General features: G+C 38.7%; 2 protein-coding genes across 2 annotated transcripts; both read right to left on the reverse strand.

Annotated features, from left to right (window-relative positions):
* Positions 1-502: 502 nt before the first annotated feature.
* Positions 503-2,157, reverse strand: LOC139132262 (uncharacterized). The gene is made up of 2 exons (XM_070698650.1): positions 1,485-2,157; positions 503-1,059 (listed from the first exon to the last, which is right to left on the reverse strand). The coding sequence occupies exons 1-2, from the start codon at positions 2,155-2,157 to the stop codon at positions 503-505; spliced, it is 1,230 nt and encodes a 409-aa protein (XP_070554751.1).
* Positions 2,158-6,235: 4,078 nt separating this feature from the next.
* Positions 6,236-23,433, reverse strand: LOC139130504 (uncharacterized). Its single transcript, XM_070696282.1, has 9 exons — positions 23,301-23,433; positions 21,749-21,998; positions 13,603-13,753; positions 12,731-12,973; positions 11,597-11,815; positions 9,264-9,430; positions 8,798-8,964; positions 7,988-8,154; positions 6,236-7,042 (listed from the first exon to the last, which is right to left on the reverse strand). Exons 2-9 carry the CDS (start codon positions 21,773-21,775, stop codon positions 6,999-7,001), a joined length of 1,185 nt encoding a protein of 394 aa, XP_070552383.1. The 5' UTR covers positions 21,776-21,998; positions 23,301-23,433; the 3' UTR covers positions 6,236-6,998.
* Between the last annotated feature and the right edge of the window lie 726 nt (positions 23,434-24,159).

The following is a 24,159-nucleotide window of genomic DNA, read 5'->3' on the forward strand; positions in this document are numbered from 1 at the left end:
AGTGAGTATTTGTTTCACATGATCAAGGGCTTTGTCTTGCTGTTCACCCCAATGCCATGCAACGTCAATTCTCAACAGTACACGAAGTGGCTCCGTGATCGATGACAAGTTTGGTATATACTTTCCAAGATATGTGACCATTCCCATCAGTCGTCTGACGTCATCTTTATTTTGTGGCGTTGGTAACTTTATTATTGCCTCCACTTTAGATATGTCTGGTTTTATACCATCTTTAGAGATTACATCACCAATGTATTTCACCTCTGGAATTTTGATTTTGATTTTCTGTCTGTTAAACTTCACATTTTTTTCTCGTGCTCGATCGAGTGTCTTTCTCAGTTGGTCGTCATGATTGTCGAGTGTCTTTCTCAGTTGGTCGTCATGATTGTCATAATTGCTCTCTTTGGTATTGTGAACCAAGATGTCATCATATATTACCTTGGTGCCAGACAAACCTTCAAATGCTTCCTTCATTTTCTTTGAAATACTTCACCTGACGATTTCAACCAAATGGCAAGCGCAGAAATTTATATCTTCCAAATGGAGAGTTAAATGTGCACAGCTTTGAAGACTCGCTGTCTAACTTTACATGCCAATAACCATCCTTTGCATCAAGTTTACTAAACGTAGTAGCACCACACAGATCGCTTGTTACTTCCTCTGCTGTTGGAACATGGTAATGTTCACGTTTAATTGCCTTGTTAAGGTCACGTGGGTCAAGGCATATACGTATACGACCATCGTCTTTCTCAACTATGACAATGGAGTTGACCCAATCTGTAGGTTCGTTGACCTTCTCAATCACACCAAGACCTTCCATTCGTTTCAGCTCAGCTAAGACTTTGTCATGCAGCATGAACGGTATTTTTCTCGGTGGATGGACTATAGGTGCAACAGTCTTATCTATTACAATATGATGCTCGCCATCAAAACAGCCTAAACCCTCAAATAAATCTTCGTATTCACTCAAGATGGCTTCATTTTTCACGGCCATAACTCGGCGTACGAAATTGAATCTTTCACAGTCATTGGCACCTATTACAGGTGGCGATGAAACATCTGCTACCACAAACATAACATCTTCGGTTTTATCTCAGCAGTACACCGCATTACAGTTTTTCCAACGGGTTTCAGTTTAGCTCCATTATACATGGACAACATCACATTTGTCTTTTCCAGACTGCTTTTATTTTTCATATTAGAATAGATTTTCAACGGAAGCACGTTTGTTTCAGCACCAGTGTCAAGTCGAAATTTTATTACATTACCGTTTACATTTATGTCAGTGTTCCACCCATTCGCCACATTACAACTCCCAATCATACCAATAAATAATTTTTCCGACTCATCATCTACGGTGAAATACTCAGTGTCGACAGAATGTATTCTCTTTGTCTTGCAAACTTTCGCAAAGTGGTTCTTTCCCTTGCATTTTGAGCACAACTTTCCAAAAGCTGGGCATTGTTTTGGACCATGCTTCTTACCACACCTGCCACATAGAAATTTTCGAGAAATTCCCGCTTGTTTTGGTTTGTCATTTTGTCGAATTTCCTGCTTTTGAGACGATTCTTTTCTTGGCTGCATTTTTCTCACACCATAGACAGGTTTCTCTTCCATTTTGGACAAAGCTTGAATGTGTGTCTTTGATTGCTCAGCTGCCCGACATATTTCAATCGCTTTTTGTAGATCCAAATCGGTTTCCCGAAGTAATCTTTCACGAACATGAGAATTATTTACACCACATACGACACGGTCCTTGATAAGGCTATTCGTCAATTCACCAAATGTACATGATTTGCTGCGGTTTTTCAGTTCGGTTACGTAGTGGTCAATAGATTCATCAGGTCCTTGCGAACATGTAAAAAATTTATGTCGTTCGAGTGTCACGTTTTTTCTAGGGCTACAGTACTCTTCAAATTTCTCGTACAGTACCTGTATCTTTTCTTTATCAGCTGCATTCGTGAAGGTGAACGTGTTATACACCTCCAGAGCCTCGTCACCCACCACGTGGAGGAAAATGCTGCACTGGTTCTTTTCAGGTTTTTCATTTGCTTCAGAAGCTTCCATATACAGCTGAAACCTTTGTTTCCATCTTCGCCAGTTTTCTGACAAGTTTCCTTCTAATTTTAATGGTTCTGGTGGTCGAAACTTATCCATTTCAGCACTCCTGACACCATGTAATGATTGACACTCAGACTAGCCGTACACGTTGAACAACAACAACTGAACTTTATTGCAAAAGCCACGTTGATAGTAGCACCTGGTCATATGATATATTACGTAACAGTATCGATTAGCAATCATGACAGTAAAGAGGCCAAAACATGGGGCCAAAGTAAAATGAAAAACTCAGATGCTAGGTCCCACCAGGACAATATTAAAGGACAATACTGAATTGTTGGATTTCAGTGATTTGCTGTACATTTCAGTTTTATTCTGAGAGAATGTTGAAATTCTTGACCGCGGAGTGACGTCACTTTCACCTCACGCATGCGAGTGAGGTGAATTGGGATTTGACATATAGGACAGTGAACAATGCAGAAATTATGTGACAAGGGACAGAACTTAGTGTTTATCATTGACATAATGTTGAAACTTTGAATACTGGTGTAAAGGTTGAAAAATCCACACTTCAATATTTTGTTCTCACGGTAGTGTGACACAAAAATGACGTGAAAAACCGCAAGTTCCCGGATGTCTGCGGTCAAGAATACTCAGAATATGTTGTGCAAACACTAACATCGTTTATTGTTGGAAATATAGTATTGAATTCAGTTACCAGTATCAGTGTTTCTTGTCTGAGATATTTCTGGTAAAAAGGGAAACAGTTATCTTGCCTTGTCTGCATCTGTGCAGAAATGCCAGAGAACCGTGTTTACCTTCGGCCTAAAAAAAAAAAAAAAAAAATTTCGCTTGCCGCTCCTGGGACTTGGTCCAAAAAATCCGATGAACAAGATTTTTTTTTTCTCTGGCCTTGATACCATCCGGGAGCTAATTGATGTGTTTTCAGATAATGAAGCAAACAAGTCACCCAGGAAGATTTGTTGTCATTCAGAACAATTGGGCAACAAGATTTACAAGCATACATTAAAGTTAGAATTCTTCACAGGCCAAGCACTGACACACCTGTGAGAAAAAGGAGGCTGAAAACATTTACCAACAAAATAGTGAAAAAGTAAAATCCAAGAAAGGTGATAAAGACCATCGCACTGTTACAGCCTGTCTAAAACTGCAAATTGCTCATTCAAAAAAAACAGGGGAACCAGTGAAAACATTGGATCAGTTTATTGTATTCCCCAGGGCCATATGTATGACTGATGGATTACCCTACAAGGGATCAAAAAGTAATGTCACAAAGTTTTTCAAGGCACGGTACAATAATCTTGTTCAAGATTTTTTACCATTTGGTTGGAGAACAGAGTTTATGATTTTAGACTGTATGTTTTTGATCAACAAAGCTCCACTAGCAGCCCATACAAATTTTGGGCAATATGCTGATTTCTTTGTCAGACGTTGGCTTATTCCCCATTTTTCATCAGTTTTGTTTTGAAGTTCATCTTTTATTTGATGACCCTCACAGACTAGGTTCAAGTCCTAAAGATATTGAACGTGCTAGGAGGGACAAAAATACTGGGGAGACAAAAGAAATTGATGATATTCAGGAATCAACCCCGCTACCACGTGAATGGAGGAAATTCATCAATTGTAGGCCAAACAGAGAAAACTGGTGAACTTCTTGTCGGTCACATCTTTAAAAATAATTGTACCTGCTTTGCAAGGTGATCAAGTCCTCATAACAGCAGGTGGCTTTGATGGGGAAAACAAGGACAAAAGTCTTTTTGTTGGTAGTAATGGAACCGTGTCTGAATGGGAAGCCAAAAGTTGTCATGAAGAAGCCGACAGCAGGTGCATCCTTCATGCAGTCCACTCACAGTACAAGAAAGGTGTTATTTACTCCCCTGATACAGATACTTATCATATTCTCCTCCCAGTACTATATCAACATGTTCAAAAAGAGATATTCGTACAACTTGATAATGATTTATCCAATCTAACTTATTTAGATATGAATCAATTCAAATCTGATTTAAATTTGGACCCTGATTTGCAACATATTCCCCTCCAATATTTAGGTAAAATAATTCAAACGTTGTTTATATGCACAGGTTGTGACTATGTGTCATACTTTGCAGGCATTGGAAAGGTATCATTCTACAAGGCATTTTTTCAATACTCTGAATTTATTACTAGTGGCACCCTACTACCTGGAACATTTTGCTTTCATACGTTTAGTAGGTAGTGTATATTTTAAGAAACATTTTCAAGCATTTGATGCATCTCATCCCTTTGAACTTTATCGTAAAGTAGCCAGTGTCCCTAACAGTCTTAAAGACAACCACATCAAATGGCTTACTTATATAAGAGAAACAATTTGGCCACGTATTCAATATGAGGAAGAATGTATCCCTTCCTTTGAAGCCCTAGAACTTCACTGGAAAAGGTCATGCTGGGTCTCTCAGTTATGGGCCCAGGCAGATCAGTGCCATGTCACATTCCCCTCTTTCAGTGAATATGGATACAGACTTAGCAATGGGGAACTTGACATTATTTTAGACAGTGATGCTAATTCAGATAAAGTAAAAATAATTTGGAGATGTTGACAAAAGGGTGTGGTTGCAAAAAGATGCCAACTTGTAATAGCAGATGTTGTAAATGTTTTAAGACCCATAATGGTTGTGGCCCCGGGGCAGATGCAAAGACTGCAGTAATCCACATAATGGTAACCCTGGATTCTGTACCACATCAAAAAGGTATGGTGTATGCCCAAAGTTTACAGATAATTTATCACTATCTGAGTATCACCACCACCAATCACTGATACTGAAAATCGTGATCTGGAAAATGGCATCGATGCAATTTTACAGGAGGAGGCACATGAATTTGACCTTTTGAGAGAGCAAGAGGACAATATTTACGAGACTGATTCTGACTTTGACGAACTGACTGACGAATTTAACTGGACGGAAGAAAAACAAACAGACGATTCCAATGATGGTGACTGTGATGATGATTGTACGTGAATTAAGCCAATGTTGACCCTAGTACCACATCGACCCAATTACAACAAAACAAATACTTGCCTGCATGATACACAATTTTTTATTGCATATTTTATCAGTGAATGGTTTTGAAGTTACAGTTTGCATTTTCGAAAAGTCTCCTGTCCCATGATGTACGTCATACCGGGGCATAAACAAATAATTTCGCCAGCCAAACTTGCTCCACACGCGGAGTCACGGTAAACTTAGGCGTTCAGTCCGTTCACGGCACGCGAGCGATTGGTCGATGTAATGTCGAAATCAGCCAAATAAGTATATTCAAACTTGGCTCATACGTTACCTTGTGGTGTTATACATTATTCAATAACTATTTTACTTCAAAGGTGTCTTTTATTAAGCTCTATTCTACGGCATACTTATCGTTTCATGAGCGACGCAACACTGTCGTATTTACAAGTCGGAGGCCAACATGGAGAGGTCAATGTATACTTCCGGGTCATTTCGTCGAAATACATCGAATATTTTTAAGCGGACTGTTACACAGGTATTTCGAATTAACTTCTTTTTGCGGTTGTTGGGACCGATATTAGACCTCTCTGTCAGGAAAATTTAGTTTACTTCCGAGGTTGTTTTGAAACGATTTCGATACGTTTGTGGACGTCTCTGCCGGGGTCACCGACATACCGCCGAAAACACGTTCAAAACTACTACTTTTAACCGCTAGATTTTCATAAAATTTACGTCTGCAATGAAGAATGGGTGTCACTTTCGCAATTTATCCAACTAATATGATATTTTTTTGTAGCACGGATCGTAAAAATCCAGTTGAAAATCACCTTGAAAACTGGCCCGTTGACGTCAATTTGAAAGTTAACGGTTGTCAGCTTGAAGAACTTTCATATGCAAATGAGTACCGTGCGATCTGACTGTGTGATCATGTATAATATCTGAGTTTGGTTTCTAAAGTACCAAAATTTGCACTCTGAGCCACGATTTTCAAAGCAAATGGTTTAAAGTCCCCGGGGAAAGTTTAAACGAAAGTTTTAGTCTTTCGATTTCGAGGCGCCTACTACCTTTATTTCTGTTTTAATGGCAGCTTCCATGTTGAAGTGATGCCCTCCATCCAAACTCAAACTTTTCACTCTGACCTTACTTTGTGAAGAGACATCGAGCCATTGAAAGCCTTCGGCCATTTTAATCACAATATAAATTGAACGTGTATGGTACGAAAGTACACAGGTGACCATTCCGTCTACACCCCGGAGTGAAAATCAAATAGTCGAAAACCATCAGTCTCTTCGTCTTTCATACGATTCTATACAAACTGAAGTGTAATAAAGAAGGATAGAAAATGTATGTTCATGTATCGTACAATCTACCGCATAACAGAACGATTAATTGTATGGGATTCTGTCCTGAGTCGAGAGCGTATCTCTGTGAGATTTCGTTTGGATTATAGACCTACATTACGAGGCAAAATTACAGTTCCACAAAAAGTTGAGTCACTATGATTTACAATGTAATCACGATAGAATTAAACGTGTTTGATATCAAGGTAAATCCATCAGGCGATGATTCAGTTAGCTCACTCTGGGGCAAAATGAATTTTTTTAAAAACCGCCCTTGTCTGTGTCTTTCACGATTCTACTCTTACTGAAAAATAGAAAATGTTTTAAAATGTTCATGTATCTTACAATCCGCCTCAGCTTTGATGAATACAGTTTATCAGATCTTGTGCGTTCCCCTGTTCATCTCGTTTCGATACAAGGCCTGCATTGTCATATTAAAACAAAGCAGTTCAGATACTCTCTATCTCCCATTATCAAAGTCTTCTAATCTAAGAATTTTGAAATTTCACGGATTATCGTTTTGTTTATCCTTCCTGGCGACCAGGCACTCTTCACACTGCAAGCGTAATGTCGTCTGTGGACATCAGCTTTAGGAGAGAATCTGTATCATCATAAGATCGGCTTCATCAGTACCTGTAGAATCAACGATAAAATAAATGTCATTTCAAAATGAAAAAAAAACAACAAAACTTTTTGGTGCAGATCGCAAGAAATGCTTGTAAAGAGGATAAAAGAGCATGTACCTCAAACAGACAAGTTCTGAAGCGCATGGATGCAATCCTTACAATCTCACAGGTACACTCGTTACACTAACTTTAAAACTATGGCAGATTAAACTCATGGCGGCAGGGAAAGTCAAATATTTGAAAACAAAGAAAGTTTCGTGCTGTTTAATGTGACAGGCGACGCATTAATTCTATGGACTGGTCTCCGTGTGCGAGGTGTATTTACAGTATTCATTCAGTCAGTCATGCAGATTAGGGACAGACCATTAAATCTTGGGAGGTGGGGTGGTCACAATCAGATTGTGAATATTATATCAGGCACTTACATCTTGTATTTTACAACTGACTCACGAAGACTTTGGTTGATATTGGCCCTAACAAATACCGACTTGCAGTTTTGGGAGTGGAGTCACCCCGGGAATATGTTGTCACACTGGTATATGTACGTTCCGCTGAATTTTGTCGTCAAAATATTGTTAAACTGAAAGCGAGCAGCTAGATAGCCAGTCCACAGAAAATATTAAACATTTCAAGGAGCTTACACGGCGCAAGACGCGATGAATCGAACTACAAGGCGACTTAAAGCTAGGGTAATCGATCCCAGGGATCGAGTTTGTTCTAGTCTGTAAGAGGATTATAGAGGTGTCATAGCCTTTTGTTTTCAATTGAAATTGTAATTTAGCAAGTAAATTTCCTGGCAAGACAATCTTGCGCCTGGACCATGCCTTAAATCTTAGTAAATACGGCTATTATAAAGTGGTTGATCTCAAATGGTTGATGTGCTGCCTTTAGAAATGTGTTTCGCTTTGAAGAGATCTCGAACTCTCGCGACACATGTGCAGAGCGAATGTACCTCCTGAATTCCAGTTGTCTTGATTCACCGATGTGCTGTACATGACGACCCACTCCGAGTTGGTTGGAGCCCATCCACAGCTTGTTTGCATGACGAGGATCCAACCATTCCACGAATTGCAAATGATCAGGCCGGTGGCGACACTGACCGAAAATCCCAGATCACCCCTGCGGAAGAGTTTATCGTCAGCGAAAGAAAGAATATGATTTCAGCAACAATGGGAATTGGCTGTTTTTTCCATTTATTTTTATTTTTAATACTACAGTTTCTCGTTTACTGCGAGAGGGGACATCTAAAACACCTACTACATTTATTTAGCTCAACACAGAGTATCTACTTGTAAAATGCTTTGTTGTTATTTACGTTTGAGTTCGAGTCTGGACCCAGGATTCACAACGAAAATATAGTCTACACATGTATAAGCTTAGCTGACAAGGGTAAATGATGTGTATCTCAGAGCGTTTTACAAGAAACTGTAGTTTACATTAAAAATGAATTAAAATCATTAAAATTTACAGCCCTGGCTCTTTACAGACCGATACCATTACAACAATTTATCAAAATGAGTGTGACAAAAATTCAAATGTAGGAATTCGAAAAAAATATCACAACTATGAATTAATTTCGGCGTTCAAAGTTCCCAAGTAACTGTAAAGTTGGTTACAGTTAGGCCTGTTCTCGGTCTGGTCGTCAGGATCGTGAACAGCTTTAAGACGGCCGCAGCCAGGAGAAGGAAATTACAATTGAACAGACGCCCCTATGATAAGACCGACGATCAAACGCACCCCGTTTTACGGTGGCCATACTTACTGCCCGGCATCGGTACCGGACATCATAGAGTCCGTCTCATTGGTCAGATCAGTCCACGATGACCCCAATAACCGACTTGGGGAAAACCAATTTGTCTTGGTGCTGCCGACTCCATCGAACACAATCGTCGCTACTTCGACGTCGTCTTTGAAAAGTGATAACTTCACCTGCAAAGATGTGCAGAATCTTCCGAGTGTTTCAGATAGAAATAGAAATTCTAAAACGGTTTATCTATTTCATTTTTCAAAAAGAAGAATGCCCTTGCAAATCCTAAATGGCAACTGCCCTAACATAGTAGTATGAGGTACTCTTAGGTACGTCAGAGTGCAATGTCGCGTGTTTGTAACATTTTGTGTCACATGAGACAAACATGCACGTGAAATTGAAATATCATACGCCCTCTGTGATGAATGTGCTCTAGATGAAACCATTCCAGAAGGCTTTCCCTTCCTATGAATATACTCACGTATTTAACATCCAGTGCATCCCAAATGCCTATAACGTCATTCACATAATTGCTAGTGCTATTAGAGAAAGCGTTGGACTCGTCTCCGACAGCAGTGCCATCCAACCACAGCTGATACAGGTCATCGGTAGAGCGACTAAGGCCGACGAAAACCACTCTCCATTCTTCTATAAAGAGAAAAATTGAGGCATTTTCTAGTTGGAATTCGTGATTTCTCAAGGACATGGACTCGGACATCGTTTTTGCTGTTTGAGTGAACAACTGAAATTGACCGTATTATTTGTTTGTATGTTATTGTTCTTGACATTCGCGTTTTTTTTAGTTGTTTCTGTAATTTCTTCTTTGCTGACAGCATAATACATGAGGACACTAACAACATTCGACTTGACTGATATCACTTCAACAGAGGTACGGTGACTTTCCCGCGTTCGCCGACATTCATTCCGACCAAGCAACTGCGCGGTCGGCTACATACTATCTGTAGATATGCATATATGGAACGTATTAATCAAAGTATAATTCGTGTATACCCACTAACACGAACAATTGACAATTACGAAACAACGGACATGTGTAACGAACAACAACATAAACAGCAAGTAAAAAGTATTTGGGCGCAGTATACCTGGCACCTTGGTAGGCCTATACCATTCCAGTATACCAGTATATCAGGTATACCTTTAAGGTAAAGAAATTCGGGCTTTCAAATTTTATCAATTCTCTTGTGATCTACTACTTGTGGGGGTTCATTTTAAAGCTGTGGATGAAAGAAAAATTTTCACCGTCTTAGTTTTTCGAAAATCAAAATTTTTATTTTACTCCATGGAGTTAGCACACAGATGGCGGTCATTTTGAATGTCAAATATTAGGTTATTTGTCTCTCTAGTGCCAATTTTTGCACCGTGACTCCCGATTTTTTCTTTGAGGAAATTTTAAGCAAAAGTTTAAGTCTTTCATTTTCGAGACGCATACTACCTTAACAAATTTTCGAAAGACATAACACAAATTTCAGCTGAGTTCCCAGTCATTCATTGGTTCTACGGTGGACCTCCGGGGCGTGATGTGCGAAAACGGTGTACCAATGCAAAGCGATTGGCAGGCAACACCCCCCCCCCCCCTCGAAGACAACGAGAGCAGAAGGGCCGCGCGGTCTTGAGGTTTTTTTGCCGTCGGCACTTGTATGATTCGCTTGTTTGTGGTGTGAGAGAAAAATCATGGAGAGGGCACTCGAACAGAACAACTCGGGAACCTTTGAAGTGGGAAGCGTTGAAGAGGAGAATTTCCTGCCAAGAAGTTGCGCAAGCTTTGACGTTCTTGTATTGTTCAAAAGACTTTTATTTAGAGTAGGATATCATGGTGTGAAAACAACTTGAAATTCAGCCAAAATTTTTCGAAATTTTCTGATTTGTTCGTCCCTATGAGGGTGCAGTTTGGACGTTTTGAAAATAAATTCAAATTTATTCATCAGTGAGAGCTTTAAAGTTGTAAGTAAAAAAACATTGCAGCGCCAATTTTTCCTCTATTTCGGACAGCCAACTGACCTTTTTTATCTCATACAACAACTACGTTAGCAAGCCTTTCCTTGGTGCTAGGGCACAGTGTAACCGAAATCAGGAAGGGGAATTCATTTTCTTCCATCAGCTGGCGACTTATAAATGCAGGTTGGCAGTGAGTTGGGTATTTTTTGTCTGCGAGTAAGTTCTTTGAAGCTGTTCAGGAAAGAGAAGGGGGGGGGGGGTTCTCATTGATGGTGGCTAATTTGTCTCATGTCGTACGGCGATATTTAAATTGTAACGCATGGTAGTGCGGGCAAGATAACAATTTATTGCCTGCCCAAACCCAATATTGACGATGCCGGAGCATAAGTCGAGAGTATCATCAATATCAGTACCGTCACGATTACCAGCCAGAGGCAAGGTATCAGACTGTATATGTGAGAAGATCCAATATGACCATCGGCCATTCTTTTATTAAAACAGTTGTCGAGGACAATCACAAAGATAGGCCTTACTGTAACGTATGTCTAACTTTGAACAAATCGAAACACATATAATTTACTATGGCTTTGACGACACGGCCGAAGATAACATTAAAAGTGAAAGTTGTCTGTTTTCGCTCGGAACATAAACACATTTGCGGTTATTTCGGCAGATGTTTATCCGTCACAAGCGACAAGCGACCACTGTTGCGAAAACTGAAATAAGCATATATCATGACATTTTAAACTTTAACTCCCGTTCACGTGTATATCAATTGCAGTTCGTTAACAACAAGAGACTGGTTGCCAGTCGGGACTGTGTCATCGATGATGACTTGTTACCCCACGTACTTACCAGGGTCCTGGGCGTAAACCTCGACTTCGCACAATGTAAGGGGCTCGTCTGTCGCATCAGTCCTTTCAACACTGACAAACCGTCCAAACATATGATCGCAGTCCAGTAGTATCTGATCAGTTTCTTCGGGGAATATTTCTGTGATCTGACCACAAACGCCGTTGTTTGCAAAGGTTTCTGAGAAACCAACGCGAACCTCAGAAGATAGAATCCGCCAACCTAGATGCAAAGTCGACCGTAAACTGTTTCAGGACCATATAGTCATTATAAAGAGAGTACAGCAGATTTGAAATCATCGTTTACACCTTCGTGCACGTCATACAGTTTCCTTGTCAGATGACACAAGAACGTGTTGATAAGCCAGACATAAAAGTTGCCGACCACGTTAATCATTTCTTAGAAAAAACATACAGAAGAGGCACTGGTTTAAGACAAGATATATGACACTAATAATTTATTCTAACATAACAGAGGCCGTGCGTGGTCCCATTGGAGAAAGATAACTATTGCGAAAACTTTAGGACTAAGGGATGGACCGTTTGTATTGGTGTGGGGATTTTCAAAAATACAAAGAAAACATATGCGACGTAACACTCATTTAAAATATATGCAGACGCATAAAAACGATAAAAATAAAAGAAATAAGAGTGTGGAAACGTTTAAAACGAGCATTGTTATTGAAATATTGAATTTTACGGACTGACCGCAACGGCTATGATATACCGTCCGCCATGTTATTCGTTCGAATTGTCGAGCACATCGAAAATATACGCAAAATGTTCCGACGACACAAAATTAGAACTGGGCTGTCGTAATGTAGACCACCAGAGGTTGAATACCGTATTTTTTTGTCTAGACATACTTGGTTTGCGAATGTGATATAATGTCCAAATTTTCGTTTGAGGGCTTTTATGAAAATTTGCATACGCGTCATCAGAAGCAAATATTGTCTTATCATTTAAACATAACTTAAAGATGTCCCAGGAAACTTACACAGCAAATCCAAAATATATATGCATATGCATAAATGCACACCTACATACATATATACATAGATACATAGATACATACATACATACATACATACATACATACATACATACATACATATATTTCGTAAAAATTAATACGAACTGTATTCCGAATTATCCATGTCTCCCCTGTTTGTTATGTTTATCCATTTGATGAGATAGCCTTTCTCCAGATCAACCTTCCACCATGCATTCAAAACGCGCAGTGTGTGAGTACATTTTACAACGCCATTCAACGCAAAATACGGATTGTTATCCCCATCAACTGCAAACTCGGGCAGTCCGCCATAAGCGGTTGAAATCTGTGAGACTGGTTTGCCTATGGCGACATTAATGTACTTTGTTGCTGAGAGAGAGAGAGAGAGAGAGAGAGAGAGAGAGAGAGAGAGAGAGAGAGAGAGAGAGAGAGAGAGAGAGAGAGAGAGAGAGAGAGAGAGAGTTATACTTAGTTTTGATTTTTTGTTGAATACCAAAGACGTTTTTCGTTATGTGCAACATGACAAAGATCAGTCACTGAACGGTTATTTTTTCGAGAAATTTGTTCATCATTTTTACGTCAACGTAGTTTTGGTTTATTCACGACAAAGAACTACCTGCCTTCCTACCCACCCCGATGCCTTTCAACTCCCTAGCCACCAATCTACTTCATCTATCAAAAATGTTCATTGACGTTGATAATAAATTGTTGATTCGTGGGTGTCTTATTATGACTTACCCACTTACATGCATTATTAATCTAAGCACTCTACCTACAAGAGCCCTCACACCCACCTACGACCTATCTATGTATACCTACACTGCCAATCCACCTATACGCAATGGAGTTCTCATATACCTATCCAGCTACCCACTCATACCTACCAATATCAACCTACTCATCCCCAGCATATCTTTCGTGTTACTAGAAAGTAGCTGAAAGTTTGTGAAGTAACCAACAGTCGAATTCGTTCCACAAATTGCAATCACACAACTTACTTTCCTCGCAGAGGAGTCCTCGATATCCGTCAGGGCATTGGCAAACATACTGATAGGGCTCGGTTTCTGATCTATCACTACACGGTGAAATAACCGTACACGTTGCGCCGTTGTAGCATTCATTGTTAACACAGCTGCCGATGTCATTTGCCTATGAGATATAATAATATGTATCAGAGTTAGATTTTTTTTAAAACTCACTTGCCATAGGGCAAGTGAATTTTCAATTTCACTTGTCCGGAAGAAAAAATCACTTGCCTTGAATTTCAGGAGTAAATGTGTATGGTTTTATTCATGTCACTGTAAAGAAACAGTAGCTGTAACTTACTGATTTACTTTTGTGTCCTTATTCTGTGTATCAAAAATAATATCTTGTGTAACATGCTCAGTGTTTCAGCCAGCTTTTGCTAGCATGGGCACACAGTGACCCATTGTAGGTCTTCATGGGGGACAAATTAAACTTTTTGGGGACATGTGATGTATTTCAATAAAACAACACCGTACAGCATCATTGTGTGTCATCATGACCTGGTACTATATTTGGTGTTAAATAGGCAAGTCAGGTGGGTGCATTAAGGGTAAGTATATAATAGGCCACCGGTGTTGTGTCAAATTGTGCCCATGTGAAACTTTCAGTATCATTTAGTTTACTGCTACCGCGTGGTATGTGCATAAACTGCAGGGATCCCTAAGTCACCAAAATTATTAGCCAACTCATTACTAATAGCCAAATCAAAAATCTTGGTGCCACTTTGAACAACTTTTAGGCTGTTTATGATCGCAAGTGCAGCAACAGCTTTCTCGGTATTCAGGAGTTCCTAATTTTACATATCAAGATGTTTTGTATGTTGTTCATAATAGTTTTACATTAAAGAAATCTTTGTTCAGTTTTTATTACATTATTTTTTATGACATTAAAGGGATTGAAATACTTTTTCATTTCTGGTGGTAAACTTTTGCCACCAGAAATAATTAGGTGGCAATTCTAAAAATCTGGTAGCAATGTGAAGTGTATATTACCACAGATACAGAATACTTCTGCAGCATTCAGTCAGACTGAGTGTTCACAATATTACAACTCATCATACATATAAACTACAAGCTCCTCATGTGGCAAATCTATGCAGTCTTTAAGTCATGACAAAAAATTTTGTTAGCCACACAAACAAAAAATTTCCATGCAGAAGAAAGCATTCGGTAGCATAGTGGCAGTGTAGATACAAGTATTGTGGTATTGTGTCATAGATGTGATCAAGCAGGCTCAATAGCATCTTAAGCATAAGTATTTTGTCTTGAAACAAAAAGGGTCTGGCCCAAATCCTGTAGAACAAGACATGCAAGACACAATGATATCGTTCATTTAATTTCCCAATGTTTTTAAGAGTAATCATTGTTTTAATGATTACGATAACATTTTAGCCCAGGAACATTTTCATTTGATATTTTGATATTATCAAGAAATGTCTGATGATGTTCACTATTACATCATTAAACTGTTGGAATCTGCAGAAATATTAAAATCATTCAGAATCACATAATTTCTTATATAAGTTATAGCAGTTTGAAATAGTCCAAATGGACAATTTTAATAATTCTACTTTTGAATCGTTGTTTTTTCTTCTCAGACGAAATTTGTACTTGTAGCTGTGGTCCTAGCGAGTGACAAAATACCAGACAGAGCAAAAGCCGAAAGACGGCATTTGAACAATCGTTGTAAAACCGATTTGACGTTATAACGGGGCATTTCAACGTGGAACTTGAAGCTCAGATTATTTTGAACCCAGTAAGGTTAAAACCCCATACCCCTGAATGCACGCGATGACAGTAAAATTGAAATATCGCTAGTTAACCCTGTGTCATCTTTTTCGATTCTCAAAGTACGGACCTAAGAATATTAGGGTGCAATTCGCTCCATATAGCACTCTCTCAGTGGCTCGTACTCGTTGCGGAAGGGAAATTGCTTATTTTCAAGGCAGCTTTGAAAATAAGATGGCGGCAATTTTGCTTTACTGTTTCTACGAACCAATTCTGTCTTCACGTTATTAAGCTAGTATTTTCTGAAGAAAAGGATCTTCACCATTGTTTGGCATATTGTAGGGAATCTTTTGATAGTGAAATCTTGTCCTCTTCAACTCGTATGCAAAAATTGGAAACACGACAAATTTGAAAATATTTGATCCATAGGGCAACGTCACAGAAGACACCATTATGTATTGATTACCATGGACAATATTCGTATCCTTATATCACTACTTTTTCTTTCTTTTTTTTGCGAGTCAAACTCAGTAAATCGATGAACATTGGAAATAGGTACCAGCGCGGCGGAAGTGGAAGATTCCTTCCGTCAGCGACTGTTTGTGAGAAATGCTGAAATATCGATTTGCCATGGAGACTCAATGTTGTTTAGGGAAAACGGTACGGGTAGACGTCAGAGGTTTCCTGGAAAATGGTGAAAAAAAAAGTTTCAAATAGTCCCGTTCTTATTTGTTTTCAACTTTTAAACAGCCAAAAATTAATTGTAGTACATGTTACAGCGCGTTGTTTATGCCCATTGGGCATTGATCGGCTAGAAAGTTATGCATTGCCACATTGATTTTAGACACTGTAGAATAATGAAAATTCTATACACAAACAGTTTATGGAGACAAATACATGCGGATATATTTTGTCGAATTTCAAACGACTCAGAACTCCACACTGCCATATAAGTCTATGCACACTTAGCGCACTGTTTTTTCCTTGGAAGAGGCTCAAATCATGCTAAAGATTAGCTTTCACATACCATTTCACAGTTAGTTTTTGCAACCTCCTCTTTATTACTTGTCAACATCGTGTGGTATAAATCAGAATTTTCTCGGTATAATATAATTGGTTGTGTTGTTAAAGGACCAGTAGCTGTAATTGTTGTTTTTTTTATTTCACGATTTTTCCCAATATTTTATTTTTAAATATCAATTACCACATGATTTCTTGTTCTACTCCTGAGAGCATGCTGAGATAGACTCGTTGATGTGTCAACGCAGCCTCAGTCCGAGATAGCAAAGGTTGGAAACGTCGCCATACCTACATCTGATTTTAACAGATGTAGAGATGCTTAAATGTCCGTCCCCAGGGCTAGGGGCAGGGGGGTAGGGGTGTCTTGGTCTCAGAACAGGTTTCTTCTTGCTATGGTTTATTTTATTTTAATAAGTTTGACTATGATATGTATTGTTAAAGGCCCTGTCACTTTTTGACGATTTAGCCGGCGTATACCAACGCATGGAAAATTTAGCGAATAAGCTTGTCGTACGTCAAATACGTTATGGGTAATTTTGTATAAGTTAAGAGCACGATGAAACACGCTGGTATACGTCGTAGTACGTCGTTGTACGGCGACATATATCAGAGTATGGCTCGGAGATCCTGGACACGCATGCCATTTAAGTTGTAGGTGGGTTATGCGTTCGTTGACACACGTTCACACACGTTACGTGTAATTTACTCATAAGTCGAAATGCGTCGAGATAATTGTCTAGCGTAACCAAACGTATTTTGAAACTATAAGTACGTTATGAATACGCTATGTATACTCCCAAAATAGAAAAAATATATCATTAGTTCAGCAAGCCAGCGTTTTAGAGAATTTTGATACGTCGGCATACGCTGGCTAAATTGTCAAGGTGTGACAGGGCCCTGATAAAGAATTATACTAACAACTTTGTATCTTGGTCTCATCTTTTGATAAGATATCTTTTCCTCCTTCACTTTTTCATGTATTTTTTGTCATTTGACAAACTTACGCCACTTGTGTGTAGCGTCTATTATCTGATGCGTTCTGCGCCAAAGTAATAAGCAAGGGTAAATTACTAATCTGTGGACACTGTCACCAGATTATCACCGGATTAACTTTTGTGAAAGTAAACAACGAACGAACCATAAGGGTATAACTGGACGGACATTTCAGCAAACCCCTGTGATTATGACTTGAATTCAGCCGTACACAATATAAGTGTATTCTACACGTATAGACGCTGTGTTGGTAAGCTACGTATAGTTGGTGTTTCAACATGCGTAGAAAGGGGACTTAGGGGAGTTTGAAAAGGAACTTGCAATCAGCATAAAAACAAAAACAATGCAACCAGCCTGTATAGTCTAGTAAGTTAACGTGGCAAAATGAGCTACAACGCACTGTAAATTGGAGTAATGTTTGGGAATAGTCTCTGAAAATGACGAATGAAAATGAAGTAAGGGCTTTCTCTGGAAATGTTTACATAAAGGCCTAACTTTTCTAAACGTCGTTGAATTGTATCATTGGAACGAACGCTTGATCGCACTACGGGAATTATTGTAACGTTAGAGACACAGTGAACCATCGGTACTTTGATTGCATGGTTGCCAGAAAAGTCTGAAAAGTGGCAGAACGCATTATCAATATGCTTAGGATCAACAGCATATTGTCATTACTTTGGAAATTATTGCCGAGGGTTTATGCCAATGTAGATGTCAACAAGAGAATTAAGGGTAGTATGCGCACTCGACACCTTTTGCTCAAACTTTCCTCAACGAATATTTCAGCCGTTCTTTCAAAATCAATAATAATAATCGGGGGTCGCAGTGCAAATTTTGGTAGAAGGGAAGCAAATTACCCAAGATGGCCGCCAACCCTGTGTTAACTCGAATTGTACGGAGAAAAATAAAATTTTCGATTTTCGTAAAACTAAGACGGTGAAAAGTTTTCTTACACCAAGAGCTTTAAATGAACCCCCAAAAGTGGTAGATCAGAAAAGAATTGTGAGAGTCCGAATATCTGTCCCCGTGCCGCATTCTACCTTAATGTAATTGTGTTGATTGCAAAAGAGTCAATTCGCAAAAGTCGATGCTTAAGTCTTTGCGATGTAAATACTTAAATGTTATTTAGAAAGGAACTAAGAACACGTAATATTCTTAATTCAGGGTCGAGTTCCTCTCTGTCTTTGTAAAGGTTTTGCTATTGTTTTTCAAGAGGTTTCAAATCGAATAACAGGATCTTTATTTCAAGCAAATAATGCTAAACTCATCAAAAGTTACATAAAGTTAGAAAGGGAATCCATTGCAGGAGCTGTGACAAAGACAAAACTCGTAAGAATAAATCGAGTTTTACGAAAAAGTACATTTACATTTACATTTAACATTGACTACTTCAATAGAAGCTAAGAATGTTCGATAACTTTTTAATTAATTCCAATATTATCTTTGTTTGCACTATCAATATTTGTCACCGCTCCATACAAAACTACCTGTTGATACAAAAAAAGAAAAAAGAAACAACCGTGTGACAACAACAAGAACAAAAACCCCGCCAGATCTGTTGGTCTAAAGTAGTCTCACCTGATAATAACTGACATGTCACATCAACTACCTCATATTATGGAAATTTGTTTTCCAGAAAGTTATATCTATGCCTTAGTTTCTCTTTTCAATAACCATAAACGTCACTCTATCGAGGCTAATTTTCAATGCACCTCGGTTAAAGACGACTGTGTCTCGGTCTGACTCCATGTGGATTTATTATGAAGCTTAGTGATGAAAATTAGTTTTCTGGACGCACGGTCTGCCGTTTGTGAAAATTCGAATTTTATGTTTTCTCATAAAAGATTAATCTGGAGATGAAGAGTGATTAGTGGCAGCCATTTGAATTTCAAATGTCGATAGAATTCTGATATTTTCAAACTCTTCCATCCATTCTACCACCCCCGCCATTCTACCCCTCGATATTCTACCCTCTCCATTCTGTTCTTAATTTCTCAAGAATATGATTTAACATTTCGCTGCCTAAGCGGCTGGGCGAAAGTTTGCAGATTCGAGATGCTAAATACCTTATTTTGTTGTAATGCAGTTGTATGAAAGTTTCATGGATTGGAGATCGATAATTTTTGCATCGTTATGCGCGATTTAAAATAATTAAAGCTGCCGTCAATGGTAATTGCCCTAAAACTGGGACAAGCTTTGCATTACAAGTATACTTCGGCCTCCAATATGTCATGCATCTATTCACTTGCTATCTTTCAAATCGCTTATGTACACCGGCACCATAAACAAGCTTTGAAAAAAAACTTGTAAAAATGGATTTACTATAAACTAACTAAAATACTGTTCAAAACAAAATGTTTTATCGAACTATTGACCATACTGGAATACACTTTACGAGTCTGTCAATGTGTTACAACTAGGCCACGGTACACCTTGGCGTCAGCAGTCCCAATATTGCTAGATGGTGGTTCAGAAAAACACTCCAGCTACATTACATCAATAAATATTTGTGTCTTGAAGTTGGTACCAAACGTTGGAGCATTTATCAAGTCTGTGATACCTATAAGTGGCTAATTTTCTCAATTAAAATGAGTTCCTTTAATGTGCCCCAAATATATCGTTGAAAAGAAAATGTTTTTACTTGAGTTTTTTTCCAATATAACCCAGTGAGAGAGGCAATTTTAAAAAAGGCGAGTTTTAATCTTTGAATTTTCCTACCTTACCCTTTAACTACATCTATGGATTTGACCGCCTTTGGCGGCAATCCACGCTTATCCGAGATTGGATTAATATCGATATCAGATGCAAAACGACATGGAAAGCAACAGATGTTAAAGTATTAGATCAAGTTCTAATTTTTGAATACTGCAGCTTTCTTTTCCCTGTATTGAAACGTTCCTGTGAGAGATCTGAATTTCCAGGAATTAGTGAAAAAACGCGAACGTTTTCATCAATAATCTGCGAAGCTGTTTTTCTCGTATCAATATTGGCGTCTGGAGGTACATTAAAATCAATATTACCTCTCTGCATAGTTTTAATAAGCCCATCATAAGTATACGTTACAGTCTCTATGCCATTTGTGCGTTTCAAATGATTTACGATGCGATTGTAAAATATGAAATGCGACACTCCAGATCAGTCAGCTCCATTTAATACTTATCGGCAGGGCTTCAGAACGGATTGTGGACTGAAATAACGATTTCCCTGTGCACTAGTTTGGCGTTACAGTGTACGGTTTAATTCCCCACGAAAGATGGCTCACACAGACGCGACTGTGCGAATCAGGCTGTTTAGGAAGTCTATGAGATAAAGAATTTTTATTGAGATCACAAGGTCCACAAAAACTTGAGTTTCAAGACACAACATCAAGCCTTAATTTTAGTTATTACACATACAAGTATGCTGACAACTGTGACCAAAGTATACTCTGACTGTGCATTCTTTCTTTTTCTACACAGATGCACCAGATGATGGCATTCATCATATCGCAACACAAAAGAATACAATTAGGGAGATAAATTTCAATGAAAAGGAAGGGATATTTTTAGATTTGAAAAAGGAATTGACAATTGGATATCAATATTTTATGAACATTAAAAGGTAGTCACATTGTAGCAATTGCAAACGTAGATATAATCGTTTCAGTTCCACATCAGTGTTGCAAATCTCTCTGAAGTAAAAAAAAACACTGCTGTAACAAAACATTGGAGAGAAACACCTAATATTTCTCTGTAAGACAAAATCGACAAACACTTTGCCGAACAGAAACCAAAATCTGCAGACTGGCTGTTGCATTTATCTGTGCAGTGAACTGTTCTTAATCCTTCGGCGACAAAAAAGTATTGAAGGTAGAAATATCTAGAGCGCGTGAGTTGTCATGACTACACGATTTAAAGTTGAATGCAGTTTATAGCCTACGGTTTAGACTTCTTTTATCGTAAATCGTTTGAGTTATTTCGAACAGAAACAAACACAAAAAAGGTATCAGACTTAAAAGATGTTTGAAAGATATTGATAAACGTAAGAAACGCTTTCCGGGACAAAGAGGGATGTTTACGCTTCGGGTTGAAATCGTTTAAATTTTCACCTTAGAAAACAAGGGTTGAGATTTTCAGCGAGCCTTTAAAAGTTCTACCTCGTGATATTTAAATGGCTCCTCTTTGTGAAGAATTTTGAAGAAATTTTATCGGTAGGGTGTATCTACCGTTAGGTAGACACAGAATAGAGAATGTGCAAATGTGATCTCGGTATCTACAGGTCGATTACCTCTGAAATTCGGTAAAAACACATTGAGGAGCAAACTCATTAAATTGCTTGTGTATTTTTTTTATTCAACGGGCAGAAGTGAATATATACAGAAAAGGAAATGCCAGCTTACCAAAGCATAGTCTTTCCCTATCTCCATGTAGACATAGTCAGCCGCAACATCCAGGGCTGTCGACGAGATGCGGTTAAGTTCGCAGATACCTGAGTTTCTGGCGAAGTTGAAGGATTCGCAACTGGGAGTGTCTCCGCAAAGGAGACCGCAGCTCAAGACGGTGCCGACTACCTTGACAGAAAATGCCTGTTCAGAAGTCGATAGCCAAGCTTTTTGGTCCTCACATATGGCGTTTGAACATCGACAGAAACTGTTTCAGGAAAAGGGAAAAAAAGAAAAAGATGACTATAACGCCGAAATTGCATATGGAGATTTTATGATTTTCATGTTATTATACTGGTGAGCTTCGCGGTGTTGTACTTTGGTATTAAAGTGTACTTCGATATTAATAATCCCTGTAAAACACTGAAACTTCTTGGGTTCTGATGACAAATGAATTTGAGCAGTGACTTCATTCCTAGTGACGACATTATTTCTATTCTGAGAACAAAGTTTTCCATTTCACATGACACGTGACCCGGGAATGATCTTATAGGCCCTATCCTGCTATTTTACGGTGTAATTGATTGAGCACTGTTCGGGTTTTAAATTCCGCAATTTGTCACACGCACTGAAGTTTTGCCTCAAAACGACCACAAACCGCAGGTGCAGCAAACGAAAGTATTCGTGCATAGATTTACGAGCAAATCAAGGAAAAAATAATCAGTGGGCGGGGAGAAAAGACAATTTTTACTGTGGACACGCAAGAAATTTCATTTTTACAGAGGACAAGGAGAAACTTTCTGGCACTGGGTACCGAAAAATAGGTGGAGGGAGGGGCTGTGCACACATCCTTGATATTTTGCTTGTTTTGCGCTTTGTGTATTGTGTTTGGTTGTTCTGTATAAAACTGATTAGTCATGGCACTCTTTGGCGATTGACAAATAGTTGCATCAATGAAATGTACATGCAGGAATATGCAGATCTAGTTGGAAGAATGGAACCGTGATGGAGGAGGGCGACAGTGGGGAGCTTGAAGCAGACTACAGATACTAATGGACAGTGGGCATTATAATTCGGTGGTATGGCATGCATGTTTTTCGCACACGACAATGGGGGGGGGGGCAGTTACGAACAGCTTCACCATGCCCTCCAAATGATAAGCTCAAGGTCAAAAATACGAAGAATCAGTACAATAGATAAGAAACATGTTTTGTGATGATTTTGTAAAATTGATTAAATTTTACCAGTTGGCCGCAACCTGCACATGACTTCAGAATAATTTTTCCCAGGCTTCGCAAACAGGACTATCGCATATTGAAAGACTATACACATCAGCAAGGTACTTGCTTTGCGTCATCTTATTAAAATGGATATATAACACTTGCATGTGTAAGATGATGCAAAGTTGACGAAAAATATCCACTTCTTTGTCGTTTTTTCTCTGCGTATAGAATTGTTTTTCTTCGTCGTCGAGGAAAAGTTCAATAAATATTAAAAAAAACCCAACAAAATAAAAAAAAATAAAAAAAATAAAACCACGGTAACAGAAACAACAAGGGAAATTACTCACCCGCGAAATTAATAAGACCCACGGCCAATACCAATAGGCTTATAATGACGTATGTATACAACACAGACTGAGAACGAGCCATGTTCCTCTTGTGTGTATCGAATTACACATGGGAAAGCTACGAGAGAAGTGTGCGCAATGCGTAACCTAACATTAGGTATACCCTGGATGAGATATGGGGTCAACATGGTCGATATTCCACCAAGACTACTTCCTTTTTCTAACATGTTGAAATATTCGTGATCACTACTGTATTTTCATCATCATTATTATAATTCGTTTATTTTACTATCTGCTTATCCTAATTACATGAAAAGCATCGTCTGTAAAGATCCTGGTCGATTCTCTTTCGAGACAATAGCAGCGTAACGATGCATGCAGATACATTCAAAGCAAAATATGCTTTTGTTAGAAATGTGAACAAAAACCCCAGTGTTTCCGAAGGCAGCTCTTCCACCGAAATCATTGATTACAGCTCTCGAACACGGATTACATTCAGTGAAAAATGCTTTATTTTGACATCCCACATAACAAGTGGATGAGCTCTAAGGGCAGTTTTAGTTCAAGACAATTTGAAGAGAGACGTGTATGAGAGTTTTTGACCGAATTTTTGCCAACGATGGTTAGTATTATTGCTAGACACTGAAGACGAATGGTTTGCGCACGATTCCACTCATTACATGCAACGGCAAATTCCAAAAGATCAGTTTTAAAACCCATTCAGCGTAATGACAGGAAATGAAGTATGTTTTCAAATGTAAACTCTCGGTTGAGCTTTATCTAAACTCCTGAATCCAAACAACAGAAATCGTTGGGCCGACAAAAGCAATCCATCAGCCGTCTTTTGAGACTGGTTATT

The sequence above is a fragment of the Ptychodera flava genome, chromosome 4 (assembly GCF_041260155.1).
Source record: "Ptychodera flava strain L36383 chromosome 4, AS_Pfla_20210202, whole genome shotgun sequence".
Lineage (NCBI taxonomy): Eukaryota > Metazoa > Hemichordata > Enteropneusta > Ptychoderidae > Ptychodera > Ptychodera flava.